Source organism: Lutzomyia longipalpis, chromosome 4 (genome assembly GCF_024334085.1).
Source record: "Lutzomyia longipalpis isolate SR_M1_2022 chromosome 4, ASM2433408v1".
NCBI lineage: Eukaryota > Metazoa > Arthropoda > Insecta > Diptera > Psychodidae > Lutzomyia > Lutzomyia longipalpis.
Window position 1 is genome coordinate 24,865,420 of NC_074710.1, and position 19,845 is coordinate 24,885,264.

At 34.5% G+C, this 19,845-nt stretch overlaps 4 protein-coding genes across 4 annotated transcripts; all 4 read left to right on the plus strand.

Annotated features, from left to right (window-relative positions):
• Positions 1-2,501: 2,501 nt before the first annotated feature.
• Positions 2,502-9,249, plus strand: LOC129795172 (organic solute transporter alpha-like protein). Its single transcript, XM_055836244.1, has 6 exons — positions 2,502-2,609; positions 5,210-5,464; positions 6,596-6,702; positions 6,825-7,047; positions 7,590-7,842; positions 7,921-9,249. Exons 2-6 carry the CDS (start codon positions 5,234-5,236, stop codon positions 8,028-8,030), a joined length of 924 nt encoding a protein of 307 aa, XP_055692219.1. The 5' UTR covers positions 2,502-2,609; positions 5,210-5,233; the 3' UTR covers positions 8,031-9,249.
• A 644-nt stretch (positions 9,250-9,893) lies between these two features.
• On the plus strand, positions 9,894-11,779 carry LOC129795157 (mini-chromosome maintenance complex-binding protein). The gene is made up of 2 exons (XM_055836229.1): positions 9,894-10,259; positions 10,324-11,779. Exons 1-2 carry the CDS (start codon positions 9,978-9,980, stop codon positions 11,737-11,739), a joined length of 1,698 nt encoding a protein of 565 aa, XP_055692204.1. The 5' UTR covers positions 9,894-9,977; the 3' UTR covers positions 11,740-11,779.
• A 1,903-nt stretch (positions 11,780-13,682) lies between these two features.
• LOC129795274 (uncharacterized) lies at positions 13,683-14,179 on the plus strand. The gene is made up of 2 exons (XM_055836360.1): positions 13,683-13,745; positions 13,823-14,179. The coding sequence occupies exons 1-2, from the start codon at positions 13,698-13,700 to the stop codon at positions 14,177-14,179; spliced, it is 405 nt and encodes a 134-aa protein (XP_055692335.1). The 5' UTR covers positions 13,683-13,697.
• A 4,065-nt stretch (positions 14,180-18,244) lies between these two features.
• On the plus strand, positions 18,245-19,842 carry LOC129795168 (60S ribosomal protein L22). The gene is made up of 3 exons (XM_055836241.1): positions 18,245-18,322; positions 18,713-19,411; positions 19,481-19,842. The coding sequence occupies exons 1-3, from the start codon at positions 18,311-18,313 to the stop codon at positions 19,745-19,747; spliced, it is 978 nt and encodes a 325-aa protein (XP_055692216.1). The 5' UTR covers positions 18,245-18,310; the 3' UTR covers positions 19,748-19,842.
• Positions 19,843-19,845: the final 3 nt, after the last annotated feature.

Here is a 19,845-nt window from a genome sequence, read left to right on the forward strand (position 1 = left end):
AGAAAACTAACAGTAGCATACATATGTATGTATACATAATTCTTGTGAATTTTTCCAACAGACTACTAAAATCTAAAATAAATCATTTTTAATGTTCTTGGATAAGATTAAGAGACTATAAGCTTAAAGAGGTACAACGGGTACAACATAATAATACCTACTTATATAGATTTTAGTTTTATTAGTACCTACTACATAAATGTTAAATTATTTTAACATTTAAAGATTTAATCAAAATGATCATTTTTTTGTTTATTTAACAGAACAACTAAATGTTAGTTGCTATACCACTATCCTGGCATACCAAGTATCTTTTTTTACATGATAATGCTATGCGAATCCTCTCTATGAAAGTTTTGATTCTTCCCACTCATTAATTTCTGTATGCACGCGATTTAGACCAGAATGGATAATTGAGTGATAATGATAAACATTAGGTTGGTGCTAAAGTTAGGCGAAAGCATCAACTCGGTGAGTGCAGAAGCTCATTAAGCAGCATTGAGGCACTTCGTGAACAATCTAAGAGGATTCTCCACCCCTGAGGAGCTTTTCTAAAATTGTAATCCCCTTAAAATGCTCCTCCAAGGGGAGAACTCACCGTCGCGTGCAAGAAGCTTTGGGTGTTTTGGAAGGTTTTTATAAGCAATTACACACTAATTTTGAAGCGACTGCCTCTTAAATTGCTCAGAGTGTTCATTACATAGGAGGTGGGAGAATAGATAAAAAGCTCTGCTATAGTTTCGGTGAACTTTTTATGGTGTGTCATTTGAACACATGATGCGCAATTGAGATGCGGTTTATGTAAGAAAATGGGTCGGTATAGTCTCAAATGTATTAAGAATTTTGCAGATGAATGAAGAGTTCTTTTATGCTGTAATTATGTTTTTTATATAATATTTGTGTAGTATATTCTTGTCTAACAATTTATATACAAAGCATTCTCGTTTTTAAATTCTCGCAATAAATGATCAAAGACCACCTTTCACAGAAGAGTACATGCATATTATGTACATACATATGTATGTATACATATTTCTCTACATACAATTGTTACATTTTTTACGATTTCTATGGCATCAATTGCAGCAATTTGCAACAATGTCCTCTCGTTAAAGCTTTTACAACCAAACGGTATAATATATTCTCCTTCAACGTTGCATTGCATAAGCACAGAATTGAATCCGATATGTGGCGATATAAACATGAAAAAGCTTCGGAGTTTAAAGTGTTGGAAGTTTTTCACGATGTAAAAGTGTTCAGGTGGTAAGGGCAAAAGGTAAATTTTAAGCTCCGTATGAATGCCTTCTTCGAAACTTTATCTTTACTCTGGGATGGTGTAAAATGAAACAAAAATGGGAATCCTTTCTAATATTGAGTTGATGTAAAAGTTAGTTGAAAGCTTCAAAAGTCACACTTATGGCGATGTAGCACATTTATTGTGCTCAATTTTCTTCGAAACTTCTACTTCAGTTTTATTTGTTGGTTTTGTGAACCCGGATGGTTGTAATGTTGATGAAGAGTGGTAAGAAATTGCGAAATTTATGTGTTCTCAATACAACAAATTAGGAATTGATGTATAATAGATTGTGATTCAATGAGAGATAGCACTCTTCTTTAGGGGAGAAAATTGCAAAAAAAAAGCTTGGAAAAGTTTTTGGTATAAATAAACTCAATAAATTCTTTTTTAATAGGTAAACCACGTTTACGCCAATGACTTACTTTTTAGTATATGCGAAATTTAAATTTCTTTTAGTCACCTCTATAAAGAACACGTTTTTCTATTTGAAACGCATTAAGATCACCCATGAAATCTTCGTATTATTTTTAGCGTTTTTAGCCAAGGAGAAATAGCTGAAAATTGCTAAAAATTATGTGAACACATTTTTGCCATATTCTTGGGACGAAAGCTTTGGAATTTCATTATTGATCATTGAGCTTAAGAAAAAAAAATATAACTGGAATAAAAAGTCAGACATATTCCACACTTCTTCACCACAAATTTTTTTTATAAAAAAGGAATCACAATGGGAATTTATCACAATTTATTTCATTTACGAGGTAAATTTTCGCTTCGCTCCAATTTGCCCCGCCCCGCTTCGCGTGGATTTGTTGCGCCTCGCGCAAATTTTAGAGAAAAAAAATGTGATGGTTTATAAGTAGATTAAGACCACTTATCAATCCCAAAGAAAAAACTTTACAAAGAGGAGAAATCACCCCAAATGTAGATGCATGACACCCTTATAGAGATGCATGACACCCAAATATAGATGCATGACACCCCAGTATAGATGTATGACACCCCAGTATAGATGTATGACACCCTTATAGAGATGCATGACACCCCAATGTAGATGTATGACCCCCTGACACGACGATTACCAACAAACAGACCTTTCTTTATTATATTGATTTACTAAATTTTACCACTATTAACCATCACTAATCGTGCCGCCACTTCAACTCACAGCTAAACGCTGTGGTTGGCAAGATGAGAGTAGTCGCGCAGCTCCTTGCGCCAGTCTGAGCGGCACTCTCGTTGCGAGAATGTGCTTTTTGGCGCGTAACATCTTCGATTTTTGTATATCACCCTTCGTCTGAGAGATCAACAGGTAGGTCGCCTCGACTCCACATAAAAAATTGCCGTGCAAATTGATGTGAATATTGTCACGCTTCATGTGAACATCTATCAATCATCTCCTGGCGCACTTTTCTGTGAACTCTCTCATTTTCTGTGCACCAATCCCCCGTAACGACCTCACCGCTTCACCGTAATCATTCCAATGAGGGGTGTTGGGACACACTCACCTGTTGCCTTTCGCGGGACTTTCACTATACTCCCAAAAATTGTAGTTGAAATCGTTGACTTGAAATGTACTCTTGATTTTTTTCCTCCTCAGTGACTCTGCTCGAAATTGTGGCATTTTTTCGTGTGGTGCTCATACATTTGCTTGTTTGCGAAACGACAAAAAAGTGGTGATTTATTGAGAAATCACTTTTTGGAAGAAAAACAAAGTGATAAAATATTTGGTGCTAAATCATTGTCTGTGATAATTTTTTTTTTTTTGTTTTTTTTTTTGCTTAAAAAATGTAAAGTGACTCTATACACGACCTTTTGTAAATAATCGAGGGGTTAATGGCTAACTATAAATAAAAATTATTAGAAAAAATTGTATAAACTTCAACATTTTAAATTCTAGTATGTTTGTCTAATTTCAAAGTTATAATTAATTTCTTTCATCTCTTTAATTCACAAAAAAAATATTGGCATGAATTAAACTGATACAATTAATTGATTGACTGCCAGTGTTGAGAATGTTTTCAATCTAAATATTTGATGCTGAGTAACGCTCAACAAAATTAACTCAACTGGTATTATACACAAATGGTACAAGTATACCTATTGTAAATACGTAATAATCAAAAAAAAAACTTTCGGATTTGGATTATAATTGAGGTGATTGCAAATTTGGATATCATCATTGCGTATCAGTTTAAAGAGTTTTCCAGTAGCTTTTCAGTTTTCAAATTATAAAGAGTAAAGAAACGACTGATGAATCAAATTGCAACGAGTGAATAAACCACCAAACTAAAGAATATCAACTCCTATTATGTAAGCGCATTGTCACTGAATTTTACTCGGAGAAACCAAACAAATTTTATTGATTTCCCAAAAGATCAATTTACCATAAAGTGATGGTGACACAATTCTTGTGGCCTCGAAAAAGTAACTTTGCCATCGTTGTTGGTGACCCCTTGAATGTTGCAGTACGAATATTCGTATAAATATAAAAAGTGAGAAAAAGTGAAATTATTGCCTCATTCGCACCATCATTAATTTATTTTACATCATCCACGCATCTTCATTCCTAATATTTTTTTTATTGGATGAAGAAAAAATAAAGCAGGTAATATTTTCTGATGACTGATTTAAATTACTTAATTTTTTATTTCCCTAAAAAAAAAGAAAGACTTTATCACAATAAAAAAAAACAATTTTGTTTATTAATTATTCTAACTCTACTATTCTTAGAATCCCATAGGCGTAAACAATAATGTAATTTTTTGCGGGAGGGAATAAGATACATACTGATTATCTTAATTTATGTAATCATCTCAAATAAAAACGAAACATTTGCATGTGATTAAGTGATGGTTTCACTAACTCAATCGACCAGCTCTCTGTCTCAATGAAACATCCGCACAAAAAAGAGATAGAGAATAATTTTAGATTGTAAAGAGTCACAAATTATAGGTCTTCATCATCGATTTATGTATAATTTATGAGTGGCAAGGAAGAGTAAATCTAAACTCACGACACCATACACCGAATTCGTCCTTCCGGAATGGAGCTTTAAAGATGAGATGCGAAGCTCATCTTGACGTCATTACACGTTTGAGCTTCTAGGTCAAAGGATTATGAGTTGCGAAAGGAATGTATGATGTCCTTGTCTACCAACTTAATAGCATTAAAGAATTCCTTCCACTAAATTGATAAAAAGAAATTGTGTAAAAATGGAAAACCCGGAAAACCATAGTATTGAAAGAATATAAAATAAGAAGGAAGGATATTTTTACAAAATAAATTGTTATTCCAATTATTAATAAATATTTTACAACAAATTTTTATAGTCAAATATATTAAAGATACTATAGGTACCAATAGATTTTTCTTTTTAATTCTTTTGATACACTTCATTGAATCTATTCCCTATTAGAAATTAAAATTCTCTTCCAACCCATACTGGCATGTACAATGTCAAATATAACTTCAATAGGAAATAAAAAAAACTTATACTTAATTTAAATCATTTCAATGCACCATTCATTTATACAAAAAAAACTTTTTTTATCTCTCTATCTCTCTTTGCTTGCATGCTCCGCAGAAATTAAATTACATATACTCGTATCTTTAATCTCTTTCGATGCATCAAGGAAATTGCAAAACAAATGAAAGGTCCCTCAGGAGGACTCTGGGCTATCTTAGTAGATTCCCTTGAGCTTTCACACAAAACCCTGAACCTCATCTGCGTATTTATGGGTCACCCAGTCATTCATATGATGATCATAAAATGTATCTTTTGATGCAGCAGCACACATATGCCGAGTTTAATTGCAATGTCGTGGCGCAAAACAATCAGTGGCCATTATTTGCCAATCATTTTGTTGCATCACTGCGTATTAATATTTTTCACTGATTTACCATCCACAGAAGACCCGGAGTCCACACCCCACAATGAACAATTCAACAGAGATTGGGGCCTTTTTGGAATGTACCAACGATGCCATTCCGTCCTTTTATGAATATATTTCGGGCATGACACCATTTCTTATGGGTCTCACAGCAACTGGCGGTGTACTCTTCCTTGCTACCCTAACTATCTACTATAGGAATCTCAAGAAGTTGGTGCGACGAACGCCAAAGTCCTTTCTCGCGAGGACTCTTCTCCTCTGTGGCATTTACCAAGTAAGTGAAAAATATGTTAATAATTTGAATTCTAAAGTAACATTCTTGTCGTTATTCGTGCCTTTTTTATTCTGCAGGAAGATCGTATATTTATTTTTAATTAAATTAAAATAGCATCTAATGAATCCATTCTTGAATCTTCAAATTAGTATATTTTTTCACGTGATTTAAATTCCTCGACTATATAATAAGAAAGAAAAAAGATATTTGAAGGAAATACTTCAAATTTTTAAATTTTCGTAACAGCAGTCATATCTATGTTTTACATGCATGTTCCTTTTTTTCCTTCCTTTTATTATATAATTGGTAAAATTAAAGAAAAATGCATTTTCTAGCTCGGTCTCTTCATACAGTTTAAGCAATTCAAAATAATGATAAATTATACATTCTTTTTTGCTACTTCTGTAAGTAAAAACTTACGTGTTTTTTTAAAGTACATTCACATATTGCTGGGTTACGTAGGTAAAACTCCTTATTGCCCAAATTATTCCTCATAAGCCAGAGTGTAAAATTCTCCCTAAAGCATTTGCGTTGCAGCTAATTTGAGACAAATATTCAATGTTCTATACTTTCTTTATTATGTATGTATGTATTCGACAGTCTGTCTTTCGACTGCCAATGATTTTGAACTTGAAATATAATTTATTTAAAACCTTGTTATATTGGTATTTTTTAATTCAACACGTCTGCGATTAAGCTTCAGTCTGACTGATTGCGAAAAGGTGTATGTTGTCAAGCATCTCAAGAGAATTGGTCTCAAATGGCATCTTATGGTTCATCGGCATCAAAATATATTATAATTTTCGCGACATTTAAATAGCGTGGGTGTACCATATATATTTTTTTATTCCTATAGGTTTTTGTGTGCGAAAGCCACAATAAGATGGATAAATTGTGATAGAAAAAAATTAATGCGCGATTTTTTCTTACGGTTGTCCATTAATCGTGTATTTTTTCTTCGACAAGCCCATAAACTCTATAAACTAAACCCATAAAACATACGTATATAATTACGTAATTACTCAAAATTACTGCATTATGTGGTTAAACATATGACCTCATATTCCAGACCCAAAAAACTAATACATTACAAGTAACGTGAGATGCAAATTTAAATGTTCTATCTTTCAGATTGTCTCAGCGGCAGCTTTTGTGTCCATTCTTGTACCGAGAGCCATCCTTCTATGCGACACGGTAGCGCATTTGACCTTTTCCTTTTGCACCTATCAGTTAATTTGGTAGGTACCTCCAATAAAATAAATCTAAAATTAAAAATAGAATTTTAAGTAATTTGAATTCAAAAAAAGCACTTTAATTCATTAAGTGTACCTAGACGCGACTAATATATTGTATTTCTTAGTTTATTTATAGACTATGCTGGTGGGGAAACGAATTTCATCAAACAAGCTAATACTGACGCCTTCTCTCTCCGGACGCCGCCATGTTGCTGCTGCTGTTGCTGCCTTCATCCCGGTCGTCCTTCTAAATCAACATTCCTTCTCATAAGGACGCTCGTACTGCAATTCCCTATTGTTCAGGGGGTGCTCTTCATATCTCTAAATGTTTTATTTGTTGAAAATGATGTAAGTAGAACTACTTTTTTTAGAACTTTTTCATTATCCACATTGGGATAAAAATCATGCGGAAATTATATTTTTCCATAGAGTCTAAGCTAATTAAATAGAGAAAAAAAAAGATTATATTCCTGATCTTGAATTAGCAGGTACTGTGTGAAATATGACATCAGTGAAGTAATAAAAAATAAAAAATAAAAGATCGAAGAAATATTCCAGGCGAACAATTTAACGTGATTAGCGCCATGAAATTCTCTACCAATTAAGGGGTATTACTTAATTTGGAGTGTTGATTGTAAAATCAGGAATGACCATGACTTTGAGTAATTTTCTTGAATTACCTTTAATTCACTGCGGATTATTTCCTTAATAAAAAAATGAATTTTTAAATTTTTATTAGTGCGCAAAGAATGAGCAGAGCACTCAAACTCGCATCCGAAATGTCTCCGGTTCTAATACAGAATCTATTAGAAAGTGCGCTCCACAACCGATAATAGAAAACTTTGGAGTCACAGTATTTTTATATAAGTTTCTTTTTTTTTTATTTTCAGAGATTATACAGCAAAGTATTCTTGTACTATCTTCCCTTTATCATAACATCAATCCTTCTTGTTATTTGGGGTCTTAACATCATTGTACGCATGATGGCACCCAACTACCCTCAACTCCGCCTCAGGCCTAAGTACTTTGCATTGCAATTTGTACTCATGATGACGAAGATTCAACCAGGGATTGGGAATGTAATTGTTGCAAACATTGACTTTCCCTGTTGGTACCCACTTACGCCAGCCCTCTATAAAAACAGTAAGTACCTACTGTTTATGGATCTATTAAATTCCTATAAGAAATTCCTCCCTCATAACGCATTTTTTTCTCCTTCAGTTATTGTTCAAATAGTGATCCTTACGCAGATGGTCATCCTCTCAGTGTGGTCACAAAAACTCTATCGGGCACCCAGCAAAAATACCATGAAGCTCAATGAACTATCATGAGAACTTCCTATTGGCGTCAAAGACGTCACAAAAACAGTATTAGAGTCTCTTAGTCAGAATGCCAGGAATTTCTGGTACATTAGACGAATTTAAAGAAATTACAATGATAGAAGATTAGGGAGATATATAAAGCTCCGTAAGATGAAAATAGGCTCGATTAATTTAGTGTGAGGTTTCAAATTGTCGATATGGTATAATTATTAAATTAACGCACGGTACTAATTAGTGACAAATAGATTTTAAAATGTTAGATTTTAGAAGTGCTCAGGAAAACTCCTGTTGACAGGTAGTTCAGATTAAAGAACCAAGATAAATGTTTTTTTTTTCTAACTTTTGAACCTTTTGAATGTGAATTTTTTGTGATTTTCTCGAATATTTTTCTTACTATGACTATATCGTTAAGTAAAAAAAAGAGATCTTGTTTTGCTCGTAATAGATAGTTTAGAAGACAGTGAAGATCCTACGTGAGGACCAAATAATTTAGAATCCTTAATTTTCACTCACATACACAATTATTCATTAGTCTTTCTAATAAAAAAACAATATTGTTATTCTTTTATTAATATAATGATAATTTTTTTTTGAAATAGCTAATAGATTTTGTGCTTAATAAAACTAAAGAGACTATTAGTACAGTGATAGAAGAACCATAACCGAGTATTTTGGAGTTTTTAAAAAAGTTTTCAAAAAAATGTTTAAATAGGTAGGTTACTAATATTTTTTGATTATGCTGGCTTTTTGCCACTTTTAGAAAATACTAATAGTTAAAATAATACAAGTGATAGATTTGTAGAATTTAAAAGAATTAATGAGAATAGAGAATATATTTTTTTAGTAAAAAAAATTATATGAGGATGATGATTTTAATGAAAAATTTTCTTTTACTCTTACAATTAATAACATACAGAATTCTGTTCAATAATCATTTATTTAAAAAAGGAACAAATCAATATATAAATCATATAAAATTAACTTTATTTTTGAATAACAGTGTTCGAATTAGTTATGTATCCACCCCTTATATTCAGTTAAACAAAAAATCTTTGTTCAGAAATTATTTTAAATAAGAGTTTTATTGCTTTAAAAATGGTAACCCTTCTCAAATTCTCGAAATAATATTTTATATTAGTTTTAAATGCAATAAAGCTTCAACAAAGACATTCAAATGTGATTTTATAAATATGATTTAGAGATAATAAAACTAATTTTTAGTGTACAATTCTGATTTTTTTTTACTATACATATTTTCCCTATTTTCCAACCAACCGAGTGCTTCCTCTTTTAGGCAAAATGTGTCTTACCTCCAAGATGCATCAAAATATAATTACCAACATCATCATCAACACAGAGGAAAAATTCAATAATTTAGGCATAAATCCTGCAAGTTACAAGTAAACGAAGAAAATCTTAAATCTCCAGGATTCGAATGAAAGCAATAAGTGCCACTCAATTGCTGTTAATTATTTAACATTATACAAACTTGCAAACGAAAAGTAAAACAACTTTTTTACGTAAACACTAAAATAAAATAAAATGATTGCGCAAGATCTTTTTTTTTGAGTATTACAATAAAACAGATTAAAATAATTAATTTTATTGAGTAATTTTTCTGGAAATAACCGTAGCGGCCGTAATCAAAGAGCAACAATAAACGTAACAACAGCAATAGCAAAAACAAAAGTACCTTTAAAAAATGTGAAGAAGCAGCAATGCAGCAACAGCAGGATCAACAAGAACAAACAGCAACAGCTACACATGTAACAACAATAAACCGCTGCAACCGGCTGCATCAGCAACAACAACAGCATCCATCGCGATGACATCGGCACACGCGTTCGTAAAGTTCGTGCGCATTTTCCCGCCAACACATTGTCAAAACATAACCTCAAAAAAAGTTCATTCGGGTGGTTGTGTTCCGGCGCTCTGGAATTAGAAGACTCCCTGAAAATGCCTGTAAATTTCGAAGATCTTGTCCATCAAATCACAATCCGTGACTTTTTAAGAAATGAAAGTGACTACATTGAAGTTCTGTCCAGAACTCAGGACTGGAGTAAGATCCCTCTACTGAAACATGATAACATTCAGCCAAGTGGAAGTCTCGTGAGATTCCGTGGGATGATCCAGGATATGTTTGATCCAGAATACTACCTTGAGCGCTATGAAGTGAAAACTGGGGATGGGCAGAGAATGCAAGATGGGAAATTTGTTGATTTCCTGCAAATCGAACAGGTAAGATTAGGAGAAACAAGAGAACATTTGCACTGTTTTTTTATTGGAAATTAAATATTTTCAGGGGGAAGAGGAAGTTAACTTTTCATCTGAAAACAACAAACATGGGGAGAGAAGATCTCTGTTCCTGGTTACCATTCCTGGAATAAATAATTGGGCCGATGAAGGTTACAAAGATCCATCAAAACTTCCAGAAGTTGAAAAATTATCAGTAAATCCTTCAAAGCGTCAAGAGGATGGGGATGATGATGAGACCTTACTGAAGCGTCAGAAGGTCATTAAGGATGACCAAACGCCCGGAGAGACGAGAACAATTCTCTCTACAGAATACTTGGTCAATTCTCCACTCCCGGATCGCCCTAGCCGAGCTTGTTTGGTCAAAATTTATAGGAATTTTGAATCTTTCCGTCTCAATACTGTTATAGATGTTGTGGGATTTCTCTCAGTTGATCCCGCCCTTGATGGAAGCACTGAGGAAGTTGAGGAAATGCTTAGCCCTGAGGAACACATTGCAAAGAATCCCCCACCATCACTTATTCCACGCCTTCACGCCATTTCAACACGAGAAGTCCACCAAATTGCGCCTTTTGAAACACCCTTTAATGGGAATTTTCCTGATATATCCCGGGATATACTAATGGTGTTGACACAGTGCCTCTTTGGTGACCAACTTGCCGGGAGGTATCTATTTGCACATCTCTTGTCCAGCATTCAAAGTCGCGTTGGAATGGAGATTTTGGGAAAGATGTGCCTCAATCTTATCAATTTGCCAGGAGCTACATCGGGATACACAAAATCTCTATATGAAATCCTCGAGGCAATTGTTCCAGTAAGCTATCATTTAGAGATGTCCCTTGAGAATCTCAATACGTTCCAATTTGTACCCAAAAAGGATTACAACACGGGAAAACTTACTTCCGGTATCCTTCAGCTAGCACCCAATAGCCATCTTATTCTCGATGAAACCTGCCTGGAGCCAGGACAGCTTCAAGGGGGAGGTATTGAAGCGGTGAAAAGCTTGAGTCATCTTATAAGACATCAATCAGTTGAAGCTGACTTCCAATTCTATCGTCTGGAGTACGAATCCAATATTCCTGTCTTGATTCTGGGTGAAGGAAAGAGTCTCTTACCAAGTGATATCCTTGTACCCCTGAAACCGGATTCAAATGTAATGAATCACATTGCGGAGACATATAAGGCGGCCCATCAATTTATTCGAACGAGATTGGAAGTCATTCGTGGTTTCCTGGCTAGCCAGAAAGTAGCCAAGTTTGATTTGTATGGGGATATTCAAACGACTGTGCAGGAAGATCTCGTGACAATGCGGAAAACCTTCAATGCTAGTTCTGAAGAACTCCATAGCCTTCTAACCCTGTCACGTCTTGTGGGAAAATCAATGGGAAAGAGTAAACTAGATGAAGAAACATGGGAGTTGGTTAAAAATATGGATCAAGAGCGCCGTCAGAGAATGAAGAAATGAAATTGATTGAATCGAATAAAAAGATGTTTTGTCAATCAAATGGTTTTTTGTCTACCCATTAATATCGTATAATATATTTTATACGTCATAATTTCATTTGTCTCCTCTAAAACAATGATTTTTTTTTGTCCAATATGTGTGAAAAACATAATTTTACCGGGTAGGTATATTAATAATTTTGCTTATCCAAAAAGAGAAGGTTGATTTACAAAATTTCTTAATTCTTCTGTTATCCTTCTGACTTTACGCATTGCCATGTTCTGGATGTGTGATACGCATATGAAACCGAAGGACATCAATTTGAGCATAGGAGTTCTTGCAAACCTCACAGACAAAATTCTCTGTTGATTTCTTGGGTGATTTTTTCTCAGTTGAATCATCTTTATCTGAAGAAGAAGTTGTCTGCATGGCTGGAGGAAGCTTTGGACCCCATACGGAACTGTCGGTCTCATTCAAATGTGTATCCATGTGATCCCTCAGCTCCGTCAAAGTTTTGAATCTATGAAGAAAATTAAAAGAATTAATTTTTCCGTGGATTGAAAATTCTTCGTGAAGAACTCCCTATTTTGGCAAAATGAGCACTCATGTGGTAGATTATTCTTATGTTCCATTTTGTGGGTGATCAGGGCATTTTTGTCAGGATAAGATTTACCACAGAAGGGGCACAAGTACTTTCCATATCCGTGAACAGCACGCATATGGTGCAGTCGATGACTTCCTCTGTTGAACGTCTTACCACACTTCTTGCATGTATATAAACCTTTGGAATCCTCATACTTTGATGAAGTCTTGCTCTGATGACGATCTGATCGATCTCTGTTGTAATCTGGTCGTTCTTGACGCTCCCTGCTTCTGCTGTATGTCCCAACAAATTCAACATCATCATCTGCTTTCCGTGCTTCGAGCAAACTGTTGGCGTACTCAATCAAGTTGAATTTTCTCTGTTTCCTCCTCATTGCTCTTGTTCCCCCAACAGGTTTCTTTTGATTGGGCAGTGGTTTTGGCGGCTCCTTCTCAGTACTCCAATCCCCTTCTGAGGAGATTTCTGAGTGCGAGTCAGACATGAGCGGAGAACTGGGATTGTAGGAATCAAAAGCCGTTACAGGGAGCGTCATAATGGGTGGTTCTGGAATAATTTCCACGGTGTTCCTAATGTGCTCCTTCACCTTCTCCTCAGACACCATACACTGATGCTTAAAATAGTAGCAGAGTGATAGATCACGACGACATGGCTCACAGATCTCCTGAAAATCCTCGCAATGCTCAATGACGCCACCCAGGAGGAATTCCAACATTTTTCGTGCTGGTGTCTTGTCACCCAGCTTCAGATCCAATGATGAAAGTGGAAAATCACCCCGTAGGCAGGTTCTGCACACTTTCTGGCGAATGTCCATGTCTTAAAATCCTTCCAATTTGTCTTTTATTAAATTTTATAAAAGTTATGAACTGCAGCACAAAACCAAAACATCAAAACATTGAAAAGTGTGGTTATGCGGAGAATCGAGAAGTTTCATCGATTTCTCATCGATTGTGCCTTTTAAAATGACCGTTAGAAAATGCAACGAACTTTTTCTCCAAGAAAAACCTCCGAAGACAGAAAATTGCATTGTTTTGATTAATTTTCCATACTATGGAAAAAAAACTAAGGAGAGGATTATGGGGGCATGTGTGAAAAGTAATAAAAATATGATGTTTAGTTTTTATACTCAACCTACTCAACACTTAAATTAAGCAAGAAAATATTTTTTTAATCAAAAACCGTCAGCAAATTTTATAGCTTTGTTAGAGATAAAAAATTAAACGTAAGAAGAGATTTTATTACGAACATAATCTGAAATTTTATTTAACATCCGGTACTTCCGGATCTAATTTTATATAAAACGCGGTATCTAAGAATTTCCTACTTCACTTTTATTTAACTTGCAATAACAACGTGTGTTTTGTGGTATCTTCCAACAATGCAGTTTTCCGCCTTTTTAATTTGTCTCGCCTTTATCTCTTCTACTGTAAGTTTATTTAAAGCTTCATATGTACAGTATTTGCTGTAATAAGGAATAAAATATTATTTTTATACAATTTCCAGGTCCACAGCCAAACGTTTGAAATTTCACAGTCAATTGTGGACGTTGTAGTGCCATGTGCTTTAGAAACAGGTGCCACTGAAGAAGCCCTGGGCTCCATTGATAAAGGAGACCTCTCCAGCGTCAAGAATCTCTTTGGTTGCTTCACAGACTGTGTATCCAAGAAGATTGGTGTTCTCTCGGAGGACAACAATTTTACAGTTGAAAAATTCAAAGAGAAAATAAGTCAATTTGCCCGAGATGATCTAGTTGATGTGATCGTAAATCGGTGTAGTGCTAAACTTGGTTCTGGTGAATGCCAAGTTACCGGAGGAATCTACTACTGTATAATAGAAACTTTAGCAATAAATTTTGTGTAAACAATCAAATTAAAATAAAATTCTTTTGGAAGAAAAAAAAGCTTTCATTTTCACTGTTCCATTCTTGATAAAACCAACAGCAAAAAATGCGCAAAAATTAAGATAATAAAGTTTATATAAGATTTTTTTTTATTATCCTTATGTATTAAAAATTAAACAATTAGTGCTTAAATAATGTTTTGGAAATCTAATTTTTAAAGCATAGAAAAAATACCGGAAAGGGCCGTTTGAATCATACATAAATGCACCATTCCTGAGACCTCACATTGCTTTGTACTAGCATTCCCAAGGCATTTATCTATATAGGATATAACAAGGTCCTTCCTTAATATTTGAGTTAGCTTCTCTTCATAAACATCATCATGGAAAATATTGTCTTCACCCACAATGCCGACCTTCTTTGAAATGCAATCCGAAAAGCAACCAAAGACATTTCGTGCACCCGTAAGATCACCTTTATTGATTGCTACAAATGTATCTCTCGTTGAACCAGTCTCCAGAGCACATGGTACAAAAATATCAGAAAATAATTTGGCAATTTCCAAACTATTTACCTAACAAACAATGAGAAAATATTATTAGTAATTTACACTAAAACACGAGGACGATAACACATACCGTCGTAGCAAAGAGGAAGGTTAAGACAAATGCGATGTAAGAAATCTTCATTTTCTGCTTGATGGTCAAATAATAACTGAAAGATGAGGATGTTTATGGCTTGATTTATATATAACCAACACAAAGAGATTAAGGAACTTTTAAATTTTATTCTAGAATATAAAAACAATAAAAACATTAAAATGTTACTGACTTATTCAAGGAGAACGTATTATAACTTTTACGTCTCCAACATATGTATAGTCATTCAAAGATTAAAAAAATTAGTTAATGATTTTATTTATTGTAAAGACAATTTTTACTCTCTTAATTAAATTCAGAATGTTTGGAGTATTTTACGTAGTCTGAAGAGTTCGAAAACTGATCACGTGAATTGATCTAATCTAATCTTTTGAGTTCTTATATTAAAAAAAAAATATTTAAAAATTATGAATTGTCCTACAATTTGTTCATAATTTTGTTTATTATATTAAAAATCCTAATTTTAAAACCTTATTTAGTAACAATAGTTAGTTTTATTTTTTCGAGCATAGGAAAAAATATTTTCTTAATTTTTTTATAATCAGTTTGTATTTAATCTTTAATTGACGTAATGCGATCTTATAAAAAAGCTCCCAAAGTCATTTAAACCAATTCAGCAATCATAAAATTTTTATGATTATAATTTTTTTCTCGAATTTTAAGCAAAAAGAAGACCGGATATTTTTGCTTCCTGTAAAGATTACTCTTAATTACACGTATAAAACCTAATATCTCACTCAGGTGCCTTAGTAGTTTAATTTAAAATACCAAAGAAGCAACAACTTATTTGTTGAAAAATGAAACTTATTCTTTTTTCAATTTGGACCATCACTATTTTCTCTTCATTGGTAAGTTTGAAAGTAAATTGAATTTTATCCTAGATTAGCTAGTCCTCATCATTGTCCTCCAATTAATTTTATTTAATATTATTTTCCTAGGTCCACAGTCAGGGCGTTGCAAAAGCAATCATGGAAGTCATCGTGCCATGTGCTCTGGAAAATGGATCCACCCCAGAAAGTCTTGTTAACATTGATAAGGGCGATCTGTCTAGTGTTAAAGAACTCTATGGTTGCTTTACGGATTGCATCTCTAGAAAAATTGGAATAGTTACTGATGACGATGCATTCCACGTCAATGTGTTGCAGGATCACTTGAGGCAAGTCGTCAATGAAGATATGGTCACGCTGATTACAGAGAAATGCAGTGATAAAATTGGTACTAAAAATTGCGCCTATTCTGGAACTGTCTATCACTGTCTAATTGATACCATATGGGGAGCATATTTTGCATAAATTCATCTATTAAATTAATAAAGTGCTGAAACATTGAACATGAATTTTAACATCCAACATTGCTAGGTCAATGATCTTGAGTTTTCTTACAGGGTCATGCGGAAAAAGTCTAGAAGGAACCCAAAATGATATCATTAAAAGGTGATTAATTACGATCAGCTATATAACTTTATTCTTGGTTTTGATCTCAGGAAGGGTTTGTATAAAAGGATATAAGACTATATGCTTTGCTTTTCTGGGGAGTATCAGCCCACGATACATAATGCAGATCAGACCAAAGTATTTCTTATTATCTTAGCCAGAGCTTTTGATGCTTCTGTGTGATTTCTATGTCTTTTTAAAAATACCTAAATCGAAAGCTGTCTTCTTCCTTTTAATCCATTTCTTTGCTGTTATATATTGTTTGGTTTACCCTAAAGAAAAAAATCTCTGCTTCTCTCATTTCGTTGCTCAGAAATGGAAAACTTTGGTTGGCCAAAATTATAAGAAGTCCTTTCCAGGATTGTCTAAAGATTTTTTTTCTGGAAATTCATTTGGTTGAGTTTTATAACATATCCAGCCCTATCAGTCAATTACCGTTTAGTCCGTAAAATTGGGAGCAGATTTTAAATATTAATCATGGATGATGGCTAATAAAAGGATCATTATTACATATTCCATTTTGTAAATTAAATATTTTATATAATTTTTGCTCTACTCATAAAATTTATTTTCCAACTAATTTTATATGAGACATCTAATCAATTTATTTTTTTTTACAAATTACCTTCGTACTTATTAGCCGAAAAAGTTAGATAATACGATGTTGACAATGCAATGATAGAATTCTCCAGATGTGTTGCACTTTCCCTGTCCCAGTTTATCGTTGCATTTATCTACAAAATTATCAACGTGCTCCACTTTGATATACTCTCCGAGTTTTGATTTGAAGAAATCCATTTGGAATGAATCATCTTCGGAAACGGCACCGACTTTCTTTGAGAGACAATCAGCAAAGCATCCCCAAATTGGGAGGATACCCCCAAAGTTTCCTTGTTGAAGAGCAACCAAGTGCTCGGGAGTTGCGTTACTTTCTACAGCACACGGAACACCGTATTCAAGGATGGCTTTAGAGACCTGCCCATGAGCCTATATAAAAAATTTTGAAAATTTTTATTGGTTATTTAGTGAATTTGTAAAACTATTGTAAATTATACCGAAGAGAAGAAGAAAATTGCAAGAGAGACAACAGCAATTGATTTGTACATTTTAACTGATTTGTAATTCTTAAGATGTTCTAACGTAGAAAATTAAACTTAAACTGTGTCACAGGAGATGAAATTCTGCGATTTTATATTTGCTGCTTGTAATGTTAAAGATTTTTTTTTTCATTAAAATATCACACTACCTTGATAACTTTTTTAGAGATTTAATTGTTTCACTTAAAAGAAAAATTCTATGAAAACATTTTACAACCACGGTCAACATTGAATTCGTTAGATGTTACTAGTTAGTCAAGGATAAGGTTGTTAGATTAGAAAAGAGACACCTTTTTACTTTTTTTTTTCAATTTTTTATATCTATTGAATAGTAAATTAATAAAAGAATGACCTCAAAAAAGAATCATTTTCTAAATACGTGGTAGGAATACAAAGTTCAAGCATCAACCACCACTACTTCCAAGTCTCCTGATGACATTATTCCAAGACTTAATCAATTAATTAGTTGTTACCTACAATAAATCTTGATGATTTATTTTCAAAAGTAAAGAGAAACTAAATTTAAGAAATTGTGCCAGCTCAACTCAATTTCTCTTTCACACGTCACTAGTTGTGTCTCGCTCATATGAAATGTTTTTCGCAATTTTCTTGCATTTTCCGCCGAATTTTCCAACAAAATTGGTCTTTTTAGACGGTGATGCCGAGTTGTGGCATCGTTATTTTAAATTTTTCAAAATTCGCGCTAAAAAATCGTTCAACATCCGCAAGAAAAATCCGGCGAGTAGGGCCCCCATTTTTTCACAAAAGCTCCCTGGGGATCTCAGGAGTATTCCCCACAACTTTTGGACCCCAAAAATGCATTTTTGCTTGAAACTAACGAATTTAAAATATGTTCAAATTACAGAATCGAGAATCTTGAAGAATCTGTTTTTGATGAAACACCCCTTGCATTTCTTGAGCACGATACACAAAACGGTGAAACGACCCTTTTTAGTTAAATCATGGCACCGTCTGTAAGTTTTTTCCAAAAATCCTCAATTTTCTTACAAAATCTCTCAAAATAGCTGCAATATTTCTCGAAAATATTAAAGAATAATTCCTGCTGTGTGAAAATCAAGTGGAGTTTTTGTGAAAAATCCCTGGATGATTGGAGATATTTTGGGTTTTTCTTACAAAGGCAAAAGTTTGTGTACCTTTTCTGCCAAAGTGTCTTGATATTTTAGTTGTTTGTAAAACTTTCCGAGAATTTCCCTTTATTATATTTTTACCTTTAAAAGTCACACTACAGTTGAAAGGGAATAAATTGTGTTTTCGAGAAAAATTGCAGCAGGAAAATATTTTCATAAAACATAACCTCACAAAGTAAAATTCCTTGGTAAACGTGCTTTTTACTCGTATTGCAGGCAAAGCCCAAGCCGGAAGCCAAGAAGGCGGACAAAGGTGGCGCTACAAAGGCGCCAGAGAAGCCCAAGAAGGCGGCGGAAAAACCAGCTGCTGCAAAAGTTGAGAAGAAAGTGACGGAGGAGAAGAAAGCCAAGGATGTTAAGGCAAAGGTTGCCACTGCGGCTAAAGTGGAGAAGGTTACGAAACCTACAGGAGCTGCCAAGGCTGGTGCTGAGCCCGTAAAAGCTGCAGCTGCTACAAAGAAAGCTGCTCCCGCTAAGGACGCCAAGCAACCAGCTAAGGGTGCTGAGGCTAAGCCCAAAGCAGCCCCAAAGAAGGCTGATGCTCCAGCAGCTAAAAAAGCTGCCCCAGCTCCCAAGGATGAGAAAAAGGCAGAAGTCAAGAAAACTGATGCACCTGCAAAGAAGCCTGAAACAGCCGCTGCACCCGCAAAGAAGCCAGAAGCTAAACCAAAGGCTCCTGGTGATAAGCCCAAGGAGAAGGGTGCTACGGGTAAGGCTGCTGCAAAGGCGGTGAAGCCGAAAAAGGAGAAGAAGGGTGTTCTTTCCTCTGTGGCAACAGCTTCCGGGAAGTCCGGGAAGGTGACAAAGAAGCAATTGCTCCGTGGAAAGGGTATCAAGAAGAAGAAGGTGCAGATTCACTACGGCATCGATTGCACCAACATCGTCGAGGATAGCATCATGGATGTTGCTGACTTTGTGAGTTTATTTATTTATTTTTAAATTCTTTCCTCATGATTTTAAATTGAAAACCTTTCTTTTTTGCAGGAACGATACCTTCTTGAGCGCTTCAAGGTGAATGGAAAAGTGAACAACTTGGGTACGAATGTGACGATGGAGCGGCAAAAGATGAAGGTATTTGTGAATTCGGACATCCATTTCTCCAAGCGGTACCTCAAGTACCTCACGAAGAAGTACTTGAAGAAGAACAGCCTCCGCGACTGGATCCGCGTGGTGTCCAACGATAAGGATTCCTATGAGCTGCGGTACTTCCGAATTAGCTCAAATGACGACGATGAGGAGGACAATGAGTAAACCAACAAGCCTTATCGTCATCTCTACAATAAAAACTCCTCCAAATGTTGCGTGATCCTATCCAATAAATAGAATATTGCGTGACAGAACAAAAATGC